At 26.9% G+C, this 18,056-nt stretch overlaps 2 protein-coding genes across 2 annotated transcripts in view; one reads left to right on the top strand and one right to left on the bottom strand.

Annotated features, from left to right (window-relative positions):
* LOC129974881 (steryl-sulfatase-like) lies at window positions 1-11,299 on the top strand. Its single transcript, XM_056087654.1, has 5 exons — window positions 1-662; window positions 2,011-2,133; window positions 5,650-6,339; window positions 10,156-10,434; window positions 10,944-11,299. Exons 1-5 carry the CDS (start codon window positions 407-409, stop codon window positions 11,297-11,299), a joined length of 1,704 nt encoding a protein of 567 aa, XP_055943629.1. The 5' UTR covers window positions 1-406.
* LOC129974882 (uncharacterized protein C19orf47 homolog) overlaps window positions 11,231-18,056 on the bottom strand; it is a 17,483-nt gene continuing 10,657 nt past the window's right edge. The window contains exons 5-10 of the mRNA XM_056087655.1: window positions 17,095-17,259; window positions 15,108-15,172; window positions 14,012-14,198; window positions 13,715-13,894; window positions 12,676-12,822; window positions 11,231-11,368 (exon numbers count right to left, since the gene is read on the bottom strand). Of these exons, the coding sequence (XP_055943630.1) occupies window positions 12,680-12,822; window positions 13,715-13,894; window positions 14,012-14,198; window positions 15,108-15,172; window positions 17,095-17,259 (740 nt within the window). The 3' untranslated portion in view covers window positions 11,231-11,368; window positions 12,676-12,679. The remainder of the gene's footprint in view (window positions 11,369-12,675; window positions 12,823-13,714; window positions 13,895-14,011; window positions 14,199-15,107; window positions 15,173-17,094; window positions 17,260-18,056) is intronic.

Below are 18,056 nucleotides of genomic sequence, written 5' to 3' on the forward strand. Positions count from 1 at the left end.
ATAAAGTTTTGTTTGGGTTATACCTTTAAACATCGGCTGAATGCAATCTGTATGACAGAAACTTTGAGCGTCTATTGTTTTTCAGATTTTTATCTGAAGAGGAAGCTGATAATGCAAATGAAGACCGCGCATTAGCTTTGAAAAACTCTTCAAATTCAAATGCTTGATAACTGTTGTCTAATAGGTGTGGTTTCGAAATCTATAAGGATTATAAAATGAATCTCACTGCCTCTAACCGTTTAAAATAATAATGAGATTGTGAATCGAAAACTATCCCTTCATTTTCTTTAAATATAAAATATAGTCTGTATAACATAATATTTAAGGAAGTGTAAACTCTAAAATCGTGGTTTAGGCAATATCTTTGTATCATTTTGAGGAGTAGTAATTTTATTGTATTGAAAATATGTCACAATTTTTTTTTATTAACCTTCTTTTTTATCAGATATTATTTATCCATTCTTTACCAAATTTTATCATATTCTTAGCTGATGATCTGGGTTATGGGGATATAGGATGTTTCGGTAATAATTCAATTAATACTCCAAATATTGACAGTCTTGCTGATAATGGTCTGAAACTTACCCACCACCTTACTGCTGCAGCAGTATGTACACCTAGTAGAGCAGCACTTTTAACTGGTCGTTATCCAGTTAGAACAGGTGAGTATCAACAAAACTTTATTTGTTCGACTTTATTAAAAGCTGTCTTACTTCAGTGAAGCCTTAGGTTTTAAATTAAAGATTTAAATTCATATCCCACATTCATACTAAAATGTAAAATATTATTTTTAACAGGTTTGTAATATAATTGGAATAATTTTATCTTTTCTTTGGATTTTTGTTGGTTATTTCAATATTCTGATTAAAATTTGCTAATGATATTTAGTTACAACATAAAATACTTTTTAATATTAAATATCATATTCAACTATAATAAAAGCTTTGTTGTATTAAATGTGAGATGATAGAGTGTATTTGAAATTATACTTTTCAAAGTTTGACACTTTTATAGTATAATAAAATTTATACCATTTTTTATTTTATAAGTATGACTAAGCTTGGAAGATTTAAAAAACCCTACAGATATTTATATTATTAATCACTTTAATTTAATTGATTTCTTAGAAGTAAGCATTAGACCTTATTATAATTTGAAGCTTGGGTTAACTTAGTAAATAAGTTGAATATCTATTTGTTTAAAAAATAATTCAAAATGGGAAAATTTAATTATAAGCAAATGAAATAGTTGAATTCCTATTGAAGTTTTTCTTCTGATATTGGTGGAAAAAAATGATGAAATGGTTCTAAGGAGACTTAATTCTTTTATTTTTTAAAGTAAAACTATTGAATTAGAAAGAAATGAAGTATTATAGTAAAACTATTGAAGTGAAGAAATGTTACAAAGTGAGCAAATGTTCTGAATTCTTCTTACAGTATTTTATCTCTCATACATACAGCTTAATGTTCAGTTTAGAAAAATGTAGAAAGGAATGCTGTCATAACAACTTATTCTCTCATTAAATATGGTCTATTTTGAATAATTTATTTTACCTTCTTTTGCATGTAACCATCATCAGCATGTAATGGTAAAAAAAGAATATATTTCTTAATTCATTTATTTTTGATTGTAAATCAAACTGTAAAAAATTATTTTACAAATTTCTCTCCTGGCTTGTTATTCAATTACAGTACACTTCAAAACAAAATCTATATTATTATAGTCCTTAGAAGTATCTACGGGCTATTTTATTATATTTTTATGAAAACAGTCTCCAAACGAAATGTAAATTTGTTGAAATGGTACTTGTGTATTAATTGCTTGTTAGCGATTAATATGCTAACAGGTTCTTATGTAACCGATGTTCACCAGTTGCTTTCAGTTAATATACATCAAAATATATCCATGTTACCTATTTATTCCTATATATGTTAGTTAAAAAAATAAATCTGATACTCAATTTGCTTCAGTATTACTGATACAGTGTTAAATATGTTGATTTCATTTCAGGAATGGAAAGTTCTAATCGAAACAAGGTATTTTTTTTTGTTGCTGCCAGTGGAGGTTTACCTGAGAGAGAAATTACTATTGCCAAAGCTCTGAAAAAGAAGAATTATAATACAGCAATAATTGGTAAAGTGTCATTTATAATTGTTGAAAATAAGATTAAGATCAGTACAGAAGTTTTATGAATTTGTTTTTCAGGCAAAATATTTAAGTTTGCCTTTTATTTTATATTCAAATTGAAATAATTGTATGCTTAGAATAATTTCAAATATTTAGATATGGACTAAAAGCACATATTTAGTTATTTAAATTCTGATGATTGTAAACCAAGAAATTATAATAAATTCTTTTCTTCAATTGAATTTTTATAGCCAAGGATCATTTAGGAAAAGATATCAAACCAATTAATTTTTATTTTTTTCTCCTTCATGTGTGTTTCATACAATTGATATATCTAGAAGTGATGAGTTTTCACATGAAATGAAAATTATTGAAATTGGTACAGTATTTTTGGTTAGCAAATCTAGCTTATATAATGAAATTGTGTTATTTAAATGCAGAAATGTTATTAAGAAACAAAGTTGAAATGAAGCACAACCAGTCTTTTTTTCTATTTATATTGCTAGATGTTTGTTGCATACATTGGCCACTGGCTGCATTCAAGAAAAAGTTGAGGCTTGTGGTGACCATGAAAACATTGAAGTAAGAGAAAAATTTACTTACAGAAAATGGAGAGAGTTTTGGGAAAAAAGAGTAAAAACAGTTTGAGAGAGTAAAAGTGCATATGAGGATTGAAATTCAGTCCTATTGTGTGATGAGCAGAGTGTTAATCTGACAGTCATTCAGATTCGGGAGAAAAAGGGGAAACTAGTTTTATTTGTTAGGGAAAGCAATGAGAAGAAGCATATGCTGTGCATCACTTTCAGCACTTTTAAGATTTTTAACTAACATGTTAAAAGTTTTGATTGCAAAACAGTCTCTTAGTTTCTAAGATAACATATAGAATGTCTTTTATACCAGCAATGTTTTGAAAAATAGTAGGTATATGTGTTTTCAGTGTAGTAGCAGCAGTATTTTGGGGATGTTCAAGGAGACAAACTAGAATGCTTGTAGTTTTGTCAGATCTTTTATTGTTAATTTTTCATTCTTTTCTTTTTGAACAAAATTTACTTCAATTTCTTGAAATGTCCGAATGCCTCTTTCAGTCAGCCATTTCCTGCTGGTTTTGAAAACGTACTATTGTGTATAACATATGTAAGTTGCAAAATAAATTAAAAGGAAAGTTCTTTGATAAATTGTTAAAGAGTAGAAAGTGATATTTCAAATAGTACTTTCTGCTGAAATAGAACTCAGTAATTACAAAGCAATATATTGACAATGGAAAGTTCCTAGAGAATAATATTTTATTGAGGAATGCAGATGGGCAACTTTTTCTGAAGCTTTCGAAGAAAATAACATCCATTTAGATACTATATAATAAGGTGTCAGATTTGAAAGTAGTTTGTGGAAAATATTCTTCTATTGCTGTTATAATCACAATTGCATTCCAGGTATTTGAAGAAAATAGGTCAGGAAATAAATTCCATACTCCTAATGTAAACAAGAAGTAACAAACGGCAGCCCAAACAGATTTCAGGGCATATTAAGAGTTCCTTGAGAGGCAATGGGATATATTTGTCCCACCCTTTATGAGAAAACTAAATGCATGAAAACATTTTCAGATGTAAAATATTTTATTGCCTATTTTTTACCTATGTAATTTTTTAGAGTGAATTTTTTTTTTAAAAAAAATCTAATGCCTTTTAAAAGTTTAAATTAATTGGCTAAACATGAGTCACTCTAACAGAAACAAACATTGTTCTAAATTTACCTATTTTTACTTTTTATAAGATTAAATTTTCCAGTAGTCATATGAATTCATTTCCATTCAATATTGTACTGCTCATAACTTTCATTTCCAAGAGATATTTTCAAAAGCGTTACTTCATTATACATTCTGGAGAAAAATATTAACAGAGTTCACTGGTCATAATCACTATCTGATGCACTGATTTTACCAATTTTTATTTTGTATAAAAGCACACAATCTCTAGATACATCACCAAGAGTCGCCTGCTTCCTCTATTTCAATTTTAAAGGTATTGCAAAACGAATTTTAGTTTGGGTTCCCTGCATCAACAACTATACCGATTTTGCTATTTTCATCCCAATTAATTTTGCCATTTTTCAAACGTATTTAACAAATCAGAATGCTCTATCATTATTAAGCAATCATAATTTAAAATAGTGTTTTCATTTGTTTTAATAAAATATATTTTATTAAAATTCATTGTGAGTACTAATGCCAAAAATACGGATGCAAAAGAATTAATAAGATAGGATTAAAATATAAAATTAATTTAATCATGTCTCAATCATAACTTTGGAGAATTGTATCTTCTCTACTAATAATAAAGATGAATGCATATTAGTACTCTACCAGAGTGCATAGCAACATTAAAAACTGCTTATTTTTTAAGGTCCTTAAAAGTGCTTACTTTTTACACAGGTGCTTATTTTTCTTTCTAAAGATAAAATAAAATTTTCTTGAAAGATTTGTCCTAGTATAGGAGTAAATTATCTGTTTTGCCTCATCCTTCAATAAAAAGTTCTGATAATAAAGAAGGAAGTGATGCTGTTTGCTGATTCATTTGCATTAGTCTGTCAAGGTTGAAAAAACGTTTCTCCTATGATAGTAATAGTATTGTTACGAAATTTCCGGGTTCGTTTGGATAGTGGGAGTTATATGGTGTGGAGAACGCTCAACCAGCTAGCGGCAGTAGAAAAAATAAAACAACGACGTTTATTTATACGAAGACACACAGGGCAGCACAAAAACGACAACTATATACAGCACAGAAGACGATTATCTTCAGCCGAGACGTGCAGCATACAACCAGACAGTAGCGCACAGCTTAGTTCAGCACTAGTTTCACTCCGTCGCTACTCCGCTTATCTCTGGAAGGCTAGTTCTTTACCGTCGATTCCGACTACTCTTCTATGTCGCACTGCCCGACAGATTGCTCTTTTTATAGATCTTAGGGGGCTGGGCTAGAAGCCTCTCAACCAATCAGGAACGTTCGAGGCGTAATTCGGTTTCTACTGGACGGATCGGGAAAATTCGCGATGTTTCAGGTATAATCTATTTTGGCGCCACACCCGTACTCCGTCCAATGCAGATGACTGTAAAACATTCTTTCTTATGATGGAACCAACTATGCTGGGAAGCCGCATCACAGATTCGTAACAGTATGCATGGAGGAAGAAAATCTCTTTTATTGACCTAACTTTTCTTGCATATCTTTTTTATCATTATAATACTAAAGAGAATGTATAAAAATTTTAAAAAATCTTATTAATATCAAGAATTTAGGGGGAAGTTTTGGAACTGGCATTGTTTTCTTTATATATTCTTTTAAGCATAAAATTTTTTTTCAACCTACTGGTATATGTATGTATATAATATATATAAATTAATGAGTAATTCAATAAATAATTAACTTAAATAAGAATTGGATACATTTTATTTATATAAAATTAATGCCTGAGTAATAATAAGACAAATGCATAAATTTTTGAATATTTTATTCCCTTTTTCTGTAGGAAAATGGCATTTAGGGAATGACTGCAACAGAAAAGGCGATGCTTGCCACCATCCACTAAATCATGGATTTGACTACTTTTATGGTTTACCATTATCCAATTTCAAAGATCTAGGAAGTGACAATGAAAGTGTTATCACTACTTACACACCCAATTTCTTTTCATACTTCACATTACTTCCTATTTTAGGAATGACTCTAAGTTTATACCTTTTTAAGAATCATAGATTTCTTTCAGTTTTTCTTGGAATTATATTAATAGTTATTCCAATCATCATTGTCATGTTTCTGTTAAATCTGAAGACAATTAATGGTATTTTAATGGAAAATACAGAAGTAATAGAACAGCCACTACGCTTGAAAGGTTTGACACAGAGATTTGTGAAGAAGGCCTTCCAATTTCTTGAAAAACAATCTACAGGAAAATCTCCTTTTTTTCTATATATTCCCTTTGTTCATGTACACACAGCCTTGTTTTGTTCAGATAAATTTTCTGGGAAGAGTAAGCATGGAAGATATGGTGATAATATAGAAGAAATGGATTGGGCCATTGGTCAAATAATGGAAAAAGTCCAAAGTCTTGGTCTTCGTAACAATACTTTTGTGTATTTTTCATCAGATAATGGAGGGCATATAGAGGAAGTAGGAGCAGATGGACAAAGAGAAGGAGGACATAATGGAATTTTGAGAGGTAAAATTTTTTTAACTAGCTTTCATTGAATAATTCAATTACTTAAAGCCTTATAAAGAATTTCTGAATATGATCATGCAAGGTTTTCTGTTATGAAGATTTAAAGGAAATATGCATTATTAATCACTTCAAAAAGCAATATCTACTTAAATTAATGTTTCGTTATGCAATTTTCTTGAAGATGATTCTTTAATGCATTGTTAACTAATCAATTTTAATGTTCTGATATCCATTCATAATGTGGTAATCTGGTTATTACAAAGCAGGGTTTTAGTTTAATTGTGTAATGATCACAAGTTCAAATAATGATTATTTAGGCATTAAATTTATCCTTTATTTAAATCTCCTTGTAAGTATGGTATTGAATTTCAAATTGAACCAGTATTTTACTTTTCAGAATTCTAAAATCAATATCCTATAATGTGCTTGCAACTTCATAATAAAACCTATTGCAAAAAATAATATTTACAGCCTTTATGGCTTGCAAGTACTATTTATGTTCAAGCTTTGGCTTTAGAATTCCAGAAAGTATTGTTTTTCATGCACCAAAAAATACTCATTATACTAAAAACTTTTTAGAAAAAAATTTGTAAAGAAAAGTTATTATTTAAAAGGCATGTAGAATTATTTAGTGGTATCATAATTTATAACAATTTGGACAAATAATAATTTTTTTAAAAAAGAAAGAATTTCTAAGATATATTCGCAGTAAAAATATAAAATTTTATAAAATGCACAATATATATAATTTAGTATCATTGATTAAAAAAACTTTTAGGATAGACTGTCCCTAGTCAGATGCTCCACACATTTTAAATATATTAAATGAAGAATCTTTATTATTATTGTTTTCATTTGTAAAATGGTACCAGAGAAGATTACTATGAAATAATTCTTGAAAATAATAAAAGAGCAATATTTATTCTGAATTTTTATTATTAGTTCATTTGTAATTGCTTAAAAATTTTCTCTTTAGGGAATATTCCCTATCTCGGAAAATGTATATTCAAGCTTTTGAAACTCTATGCGTCCACTTGCATTTCAATATTGGAATGCTTAGAAAAGGATTGCAATTAAGTTTTATTATTAATGAATAATCATTTCAGTTAAAGTAATTATATGATATGTCTTCAAGTAATAACAGTATATTACATTTCTTATATGGAATAATAAAAATTTTAATAAAATACTTTGCTTCTAAAACTGCATAAAAATTCTAAGAAACATTAAAATTACTCTCTACGAACTAAATTATGTTAATAGTAAAAGTCATTAAGATCGTTGCTCAAAATTTTAAAACAGTTCAATGATTAATTAGTGCTTTTTGTATAAGTACCAGAATAACATACTGCAAAATAGAATGATTATACACACCTAATAATTTTAGTAAAGATTTGAAACTTCAAATCTTTTTTCTCTAACAAATCATAAGAAATTACTTACTCTAATCAAAACTTACACTGATATAAATGAATAAGGTGTTTTTTAATTATATTTATTATTACAAATAATGCTAGATGCAAGACACTAATTTACAGATAACTTAAGTAACAAATGTTACTGTTACAATTAAAATGCAAATAATGATCAAATTATTAATTTCAGTATTAAAATATATATTAGTGTACTAATAAAAAATACTGGTCTTAGAACTACCAGTCCTGCTTTAAGTAGTTTAAATCATTTTAAAAGCTTTTTGCCAAATTTTGAGGCTTGGAATTTCTTCAACTCAGCCTCAAGAATTTTAATAGATAGATACATAATGTGGTGGGGTAAGAGGGAAAAGATAAAGTTAACTATCATTTTCAAATATTTAATCTTTTAGGGAGTTAAATTAAGGAGTTAAGTTTAGGGAGAAGAAAGGTGCCATTTTTGAGTAAAATTTTTAAATATAAAACATTAAAAAAATTACTAATTATTTAAAAAAATATTTGTTTAGAGTGAAAGCTGGAAACCAAAATAGGGTTATTTAATTTTTAATATTATTCTGAATCTGTTATTCAGAATAAATGCAAAGTTTTGAAATTCTTCCAAAGATATTGCAAACTGATTAAGACACTCAAAATGTGTTGTGAATAATTTCTTGAAAGATCATGTTATATATAAAAGATTAGGTAGAAAACTATCTCCATCTAATCGACCAAAAAAGAACCATAATTAATCTAGCCCTTTCTCAATACCAATCTTCTGCTCTAATTAAAAAAGAATCGGAACTGTCAAGTAGAAATGCATGTAATGTACTTTTAAGACCTTAACATATAAAATATATCAAAATGAGAAAACAGCCCCAGTAACAAACCTATAAATGATTGTGTTGAATAGGCGAAACAGTATATTGTTGTTAGAAATAAATGGAATGACTAACTTTATTTTCATATGAGAAAATTACATTCATATTGCTTAAAGGCTTCCGATATTATTGGCATGCTATGTCGTGAATGAACAGTGCTTAAACACTAATTTGGTGGTGGTATTGTTATGGTTGGGGTGGGGATGGATTTACATGTAATGAAACAACCGTGGCAAACTCTGAAGGATATCAAGACATGTTTGCTGAAGATCCTCTCATTACAAGTGGGCATTAAACTTTACCCATGTGCCGTTTTCTATAAATTTGTTGTTTCAAACAAAGTAATTATTAGACTGGCCATCAAAACCAACTTGAACCCTAAGTTTTTAGAAAAATTTGTGGAGCATAAAAATTTATGACATTTATAGAGGCAGGTGTTGTTACACCAATAAATACGAGTTACAGTATGTAATCAAAAATTTGTAAAAAAAGATATTGGCGAACAAAAAAAAAAGGGGGGGGGGGAGTCATGTTTTTGAATAAATAACTGTTTTCCGAGTCAAATTTATAACTGGTCCTATTTTATTTTCTTTCTGTGTAAAATTTAAACAGCTTTTGAATACATGAATAAATCTGTAATAAATTAAAATGAAGTATTATTCAAAATAACTTCAAATATTGCATTCATTTATATTGTTAATTTTTAAAAAAATTATAACTACTATAACAAATAGTTTAAAATTTACAAATATTTTTTCAATGGCCTTTTTTTTTACCACTATATTGCTTTTAATTCTTTGAATTGATACTGTTCCCTCACTCCCCCTTTCGTTTCTTCTCTGTATACTTTTCATATTAGTCTGCCGATATTCCCCACTCTTAAAATCAATTAATTGTTTTAACATTTCAAAAGTACTTATTCCTCCATTTGCCTGAATGTTGCAACAAACAATTCTTCTTGCATATTCTACCACAGACTGAAAATCCTCTCCTAACATTTCTCTTGCCATGGGAGAGTATCATAATCATCTTTAACAATTACATGACATCATTATAAGGTTTTGAGTTTAGAATAGCAGGTTGAATAAAAATTTAGTTATTCTCTCTGTCTTTTGAAAAGTGATCTGTCTGAAAGTTTCTTTACAATTGCTGCTAGCAACATCCATCAACTTATTAATCTTTTAATCATAATATAATTTCAAAAAGTTGCCATACTCTCGAAAGAAAACTGTCCATGTCATCAAGTTAATTTGGTTACATTAAACCTTGAATGTAGAGAAATGACTGCGAAATTGCTGATCTTGTGCATACTTAGTGCAAAATGTTCTTGTCAGCAATTTTCTCTAATTTTTTAGATATTTTTCTGACTTTTCCCTGATTTCCCAGTTCTGTCACTACCCAGTATAATAACTAAATAATATACTAAAGGTTTGTTTTGTAATCCTATATATTAAATCATTATATAATCTATAATTTAACAATAGTTAAATTTTTAACCGTTACCTTTTATTTTGATATTTTTAAAGGTGGAAAAACAATGGGTGGCTTCGAAGGTGGAATTAGAGTTCCTTCAATTATTTCATGGCCTGGTACAGCTTTAAAAGGAGAAATCCATCATACAACATCACAGATGGATATATTTCCAACAATTATGGAATTAGCAGGCGTACCTTTACCTGCAGATCGTATTATTGATGGAAAATCTATGATTTCACTTTTGAAAGGGAAATCTCAAAATCTGCATCATATTTTATTTCATTATTGTGGCAAATTGATACATGCAGCAACTTATATTCAAAATGATGGTAAGTTCATTTTAAGTATACTTCAACACAACTGTAAATTAAATATTAATAAAAATGAATTAAAGACAAAAATTAAGTCTGAAACTATTCATTTATAAGAAAAGGTATAGACACATTTTAGTAATATGTTTAATTGCATTTACAAAATCAATTACTAGAAATTAGGTTCCCCATATGTTCTTTTTAGTATATGATTATTCATTAAAGCAAATTAGACTATAATTTGAAATTTTACAAATTTATAAAATACATTCATAGTAGACAAACAGAAGATATTCACTACATGTTGAGGAGGGGAGAAAAAGTAACAAGGTGCCAATTTCAACACAACACAAAGTAGTAATAATAACCATTATTAACATTAATCATAGTTAAAATTGCAGAATATATTTTTTACATAAGCATCCGGTTATGTATTATCTATATACAATATATAAAAATTCCAGAAAATATTTCATGGAAGTAAAAAAAGAAAATGAAAGTATAATTAATGCCTTATTTCATTTCAGATCAAAAGATATGGAAAATACACTGGACCACACCCAAATTCATGCCTGGAACAAGTCAATGTGAATATGTATGTCACTGTTATGGGGATTTTGTTGTTCATCACAATCCTCCACTTCTATATGATCTTCAGCATGATCCATCCGAGTCAAATCCAATAAAAATAGCATCTAATCCTAAATATTCCAAAATAATATCCACAGTAGAACAAGCACGGGATGAACACAACTCAACACTAGAAGAAGTGCCGGATCAATTCAGTTTTTACAATGCAGTATGGAAACCATGGTTACAACCATGTTGCAATTTTCCTTACTGTAAATGTAAAGATGATGATGATTATGACAGCACTTCTTAGCCATTATATTTTGAGCATTTTTTTTAAAGGTTTTTTTTGTTTGTCCTTTATGATGGTGAAAACTTTTATCTGAAATTTTCAAATAAGAAAATTTTTACTAAAAATGTTACTGTGATAAATATACATATCATGTTAAAAAACACTATATTATTCATAATTTGTTAACTGGGAAAATCTCTTTATAATTAATTATGCAAACAATCAAAAATGCATAAATTTATATTATTATTCTCTATTGAATACGTTATAATTGTACATAATGACATACCATAAAAATCATAGGAAAAAGGTTATATATATATATATTAAATTGTTTTCTGATTTATTAATTACCATAATAGAGACATATATATTTAGATATTCAATTAACAGCTAAAATTTCCACCACATTTTTTAAATTGTAATTTACAGGCCTAGAAAAGCAGTAGGAAGAGTTAAATATTTTTACATCAAATAGGTAATTTTATATACTCAAAAACAGATAATCAGCAATCTCAAGCACCTTTCATTTTTAAGCATTATATTAACAATTAAGGATCTCACTTACTAAATACTTTAAAAATTCCATGACGAAAGAAAAATTAACTAATCAGGATTTCAAAAAGATAAAATCATTGCAATTTCGAAGACCAAATCCAGAGAAATTAGTCGAATAAATAGCAAATTGCAAGCATTTTGTAACAGATTTGCTCTGTTATTTAAAAAAAAATCTTTGTATAAGTTAATTGATTTTTAAAATCTTATTTTTTATATATAAAAATACTTTTACTATTGTATAAAAAGGCATGAGAATATGTTTGTATTTATATAATGATCTAAAATTTGTAAAGTTTGTGCTACTTAAAATAAAACTATTTTGTTTAATTTGTCTATGAAACTCTTTTAGACATTTTAACTTTTATTAATAATTTGGTTGTATAATACTAGTAACCCAAATGTTCATAATTCAGAAAAATAAGCATTATTGATCAATTAATAATTTAAAAAGAGAATCAAAGAAGCTTTGAATTTTTATTGGGTTTTGAACTTTTACATCAGCTGCAACTTTTTGGATATTATAAATCTCGTGAGATGACTGAATCTCTCCACCTTTTTCACTTTTAAATCATACTCAGTACATTGTCAATCAGAAATTTGGTCCATTATTCTAAAATCAAAAGTTTTAAAGTTTGTTCTGAAGTTGTGAAAACAATGAAATGACATTATATCATTAATTAACGGTAATATAAAACATGATTGATTAAATGAGTACAGACATTGCTATATTTTTAAAATTACTTCAAATGTGAAAGCCTAGCAATATAATTGTTATATATACAAACAATGAAACAATGAAAAAAAAATTTCCATTACTTAATATATCATTCTACTAATACCTTCTCATCCAAGTCTTTCAAATACATTTGACTGACCATTCAGAGGTACTTTGTGCTTAGAAAACATAATCTTGGTTCTGGTTATATTACGAGCACCAACCTTGCCACCTAACCGGCTTTTCACATTTAATTTTTGCACTGTGTGACCTACAAAAGAGGAGAAGATTGTTGTTTATAATAATTAAACTATATATTAAATTAAAAAAAAATCAATGAAGAAAATTTATTATATTGGGTTTCATAAATTATAATAATAGGGTTCATAAATTCATAATTGCATGTTTAATAGTATCATACAAATACAACTCTCTAAAATGTAAAGTTATTTTTGTAGAAAAAAAACAACTTATGCATAAGTAATATTTATTGGATTTAGATTGTCAATAGCTATAAATTTTTTAAAAAAAATTTCCATAAAAAAATAATAGATTTTTTTTTGGGGGGGGGGGGAGGAATCATATTATTAGAACAATATTACACATAAAACAAATAAGTACAAAATATAATAAATTCAATATTTTTATCTCTTAAAAAGGGATAAGCTTTTTATGAAAGATATTTTGTATTTATGAAGATATTTTTTATTTAAATAGATGTATGGAAATGAATTTTTGATTGGAAAAGAAATAAAATCAAGCAATTTCATAAAAAAAATTAACAAAATATAGAATACTTTAATACTTAATGGAGGATGCATTCTATTTAAAAGAAATATGAGATACAGAACATGCATTATCACACTAATTCATGTCTTCAAATATAGGTAATTTGTAATGCATATATTATTAATGAGATTTTTTTTTTTAATTATCAGCTTCCACAAACATATATACACAATATATATGTGCATATTTTCTTTTCAAACAACAAATCAATTATGTGAAAATGTTAATTTATTTTATAAGAAACTGTTTATTATCATACTGTAAGTAAACCAGTAACATTTTTTTTTTTAATGAGATTATACAAATTATAAATGACTTACACAAAAGTTCTCTGAATCGAAAAACACGTGTTAGACGCAAATAAGGAAACTTACCAAAAATTCCCTGACTTCCTATATTCTTTACTGTCCGTACCATATGTGAGCCAGGCGACTTATTTGCTTGAAGAATGCTATTAATCTCATTCAGTTTTATAGTTTTTGTAAAGTTAGTTTCGTTTCGTATAGTTTCTCTTTTATTTCCACCAGGCCTGATCACAGTACGAGATGCAATACCTATGGATTAAAAGATAATTAATAATATAAAATGTTCCTATTGAATGGAATATCTTCTGCACTAAATATACATAAGTTTATGTTTGTATCCAATGGTTAAATATAAAAATATTTTACCTTTCTTTGGAGATGTAGAAGTGACTGTCCTATTTTTACTACTCGTTAATTTTAGAACTCCTCTATACTGTAATGGTTGCTCAGTTTTAGAAGGCCTATCAAAATCACTAAAAACTGTTGAACTAGGAGTATTGTCAGGTACACTTTTACCTGATGGCCCTAATCTCTCAAAAACAGATGATGTAACCTAAAAAAAAAAAAAAAAAAAAAAAAAAAAAAAAGGAATATAGCTTTTAACATTTTATATGATTTAAAATTTACCATAAACATTTTCTTAAATAAAAAAAAAAAAAAGTTCTGAGCAAATTGCTAATTACAAGCAAAAGTTCATATTTTATTTCAAATTTATTAAAATAAGTTATATTTAAAATAAGGCTATGGATCAACAAACTTATGTCTAATCTAATTCATAATTAGCATTAAGATAATATTAAAAGAGAAAACATATTTTCCACATTCTTATAACCTCAACGTGATATGCTGCTTGATTATCAACACCTTCAATTTCCAGTTCATTTTGATTTCATAATTACAATTATGAAAGTCAAAGGATAATCTTTAAAAAAATAATGGTATTAACCTGAACATCTCGGTGATCTCTCATGATTAATTATATCTTGCATGTTCTGAAATAAAAATTTTAAGCAATCTTTAAGTACATATTCTAAATTGAAAGACAAAATATGCCATTTATCAGAAAGCTTTCAAATAAGAAGTTATTAATTATTTTGTAGGCCCCCAAACCTTTTATGAGGTAGAATTTAAGAAGTCAGTAACTGTATAACACCTTTCCTTTTTCCTTCATATATGTAGGACAGATAAGCATGAATACTACTTATCTGTCTAGTAAATACTACTAGATAGATATTACAATAGATAGATGCAGAGGTAATAGTAATTCAATAAAACTGAAAAAAAATGAAGTGAAACAAAATCTTATTAAATGTTATCTTTAAGCTGCACAAATATGAATTTTAAATTTCATTATCTAGCAGAGCTCCTTCTTATGTTTTTTTTTGTTGCTAAATTAATTTAAGGTTTAGATTAAATTATAAATTTATTAGGAAGACAAATGTAAAAAAAAATCATGAATCACCTTAGAATCTGTAGAACTACTGACTGCACTATCTCCAAGGCGAGCGAATACTGACCTCTTCGAACCTTAAAATAAACATAAAAATCTCTAAATATCTTGACAAACTGATATAAAGAAGAAAACTATAATGTTATCAAAGAACTAACAGGTTACACTCTCTGCTCATTCTACTTATACCCAAGTTGAGATCATTACATGATCCAAATCACTTCACTTGCCGTTTGGTTATGCTTTTCTGCTATAAAAAGATTTGTTTAAAAGTAAAATAATATTATATTGCTAAAAGTAAGATAATATTATTGAAATTGTGTGAACTACTTATACTGATCATTTAATTTCATTAATTTTCAACATTTACTAAAAATTAAATGATCAGTTAAAAAAAACATTTTCTGGTGACAGAGAGAGAGAGAGAGAGAGAGAGAGAGAGATGTAAATGTTAAAGGGCAAAAGCATATAATTCTAAGGTGCTTATAAATAAAAATAGAATTCATGACATCATGTTAATGATACTGACAATGGCAAGTATAAAAAAGATTTACACAAGTCAATTAATTTTGATGAACTACCTCATTGCAAAAAGATGGCAAATTATTTTTTATCATATAATAAACTAGCTACATTTGGTTCTTGTGCCAGGATTAATAGTTGCTAAAATTTTCAATTATTTCCATAGCACAATTTTTGTAAATTTTGAATTTTGATAGATATATAACTTAGATTATTTCAAAAGCTTTATACATTTCTCTAATTTTCATTTACATCGTTAAACATCACAGGAAAAAGCTGGAGTGTTTTAAATTGAAAACATTAAAAAATGTTCTACTACAACCTGATTCTGAACTTAAACATTTAGTAAAATAAAATACCAAAGTATTTATTTAAAAAATGTCCTATACTGAAACTTGCTGAGCATAGAAAAATAAAATGAATCATCATATCTTGATCACAACAATGGAAAAAAAAAAGCATAATGAAGCATTAGCAGCATTGTGAACCATTTGAGCTTAACAACAATGAAATATATTTTTGTAAAATACCCTTAAAATATTTTTTAAAAATGAATTAAAAATAAAAAAATAGATATAATTGAAATGATAATTTTTTGAATTTTAAAATGCTATAAAAATGTTGTTTGCTGTTATATTTTTTTAACCTATTGCAAAAATTCTCCAAAATTTTGCTTAATTTAATCAACAAAATGCACTTCTTCAAAAGGTTTCCACAATATAGTTAGCGTTTGTAATATTGCTTTCCAACACAATAAGTCTCATGGTTTTATAAAAGACAGCTCAAATGAATGCTGAATGGATATCTAATTAATTCAAATTCTTAATAAGATTTCAATAAATTTGTTTTGTGATGGACATTCTCACCCTCCAGGATATACATGAGCAAAAATTAATTACCTATGCTCCTGTAATTTGGATATAAGTTCATTCTGACTGGATCTTATTAATGATTTAACACCTTAGACTGCTTTAACTTCATATTTTTGATCATTTTGATTTATAATCAAAATTTCTCAACTTAAACTAATTTTTTTATGTATTATCTAACTAAAAATAATAATTAAAAACATTTGTTTCACACTTCCTACAAGCTTACAAACAATTTGAACATGCAAGCTGTTGCCAAATGACAATTAAATATTTTGACCTGGTTTTGCACCCATGTAGATGTCATATATATATATATATATATATATATATATATATATATATATATATATATATATATATATATATATATATATATATATTGCATCTACTTATTTATTAAAAAAATATCTGTATTAATAAATATATGTTTTAATAAACAGCATTATTAAATTCTAATATTATTCAATATACCTAAATCACTCCATTAAAAAAAATAAGAAATTCATGCTTCATTTGAACATTTAAAAACAAATTTAATTTCAATAATAATTAGAAAAATATTCAGTGACAAATTAAGATATCTACTTTTGTTTAGAGAAAGTTACCTTGTTGTTGTTGTAAAATCTTACGGGTTTTTTCAGTGATTCCTAATGGCATTTTTATTTTGTAAGCTCCTTCTTCTTCCGGGGGTACTCTTCGAACTTTTTTTACTGGAGATTCTTCTGCAGGTTTTCTCTTCAAGCTAATAATTGTAGATCTGTTTTGAACCACTAAATTGTAAAAGAAAGACAAAAAAAAAAAAAAAAAATCAAAGAAATATTTTTTGAAAGCTTTACATTTAGTATGTTTATTTTTTGATATTTAAAAATTGCAAAAAGAAATTATAAAAGGAACATTCACATATTCTAGTCTAATACTAATAAAAGTATAGCTCACTTTTAAATGCATTCCTACTTTTTTTACATTTTTTTAATGAAACATTACTGAGACAGTTACAAAAATCACATAGTTATTATATTTTAAATGTACTGGATATAATTAAAATTTTTAGAACTTGCCTGCTTTATTAACAATTATATCAAACTGTTTATAAAATAAATTACTTACTTTACTAATATGAAAAATGTAAATTCAGTTTTTTTTTTTGCTTTTTTTAAATAGTATATATACATAAAGCAAAATTGAGTCAACTCTTGTTGGTCAGCATTATGATAGAGGATGAAATCACTGCATGATGATGATCAAAAACCAATTGATCCAATAATCATTGCACTTCCATTTAAAGTAATATTAGTTAGTAACTATTGTGTGAGAGTAAGAAAGAGGATGGCAAGTGACTGTGTTCTGTTACTGATTATTGTGCAAGATTTCTCAGTTACGTTTTTTATAATATTATCTAAGTTGTATTTACAAGTTGATTCTTTAACAAAAGATTCCTTCCTAGAAGATTAAGTTCATCAATCCAGAATAATTTTTTTTCACAAAAAAAAAAAAAAAAAAAAAAAGTTTTAAAAAATAAAATTTGATGTAATCGGATATCAGTTGTTTCCCACCTTTCCCTCTAAGA

The sequence above is a fragment of the Argiope bruennichi genome, chromosome 7, assembly GCF_947563725.1.
Source record: "Argiope bruennichi chromosome 7, qqArgBrue1.1, whole genome shotgun sequence".
NCBI classification, from domain to species: Eukaryota; Metazoa; Arthropoda; class Arachnida; order Araneae; family Araneidae; genus Argiope; species Argiope bruennichi.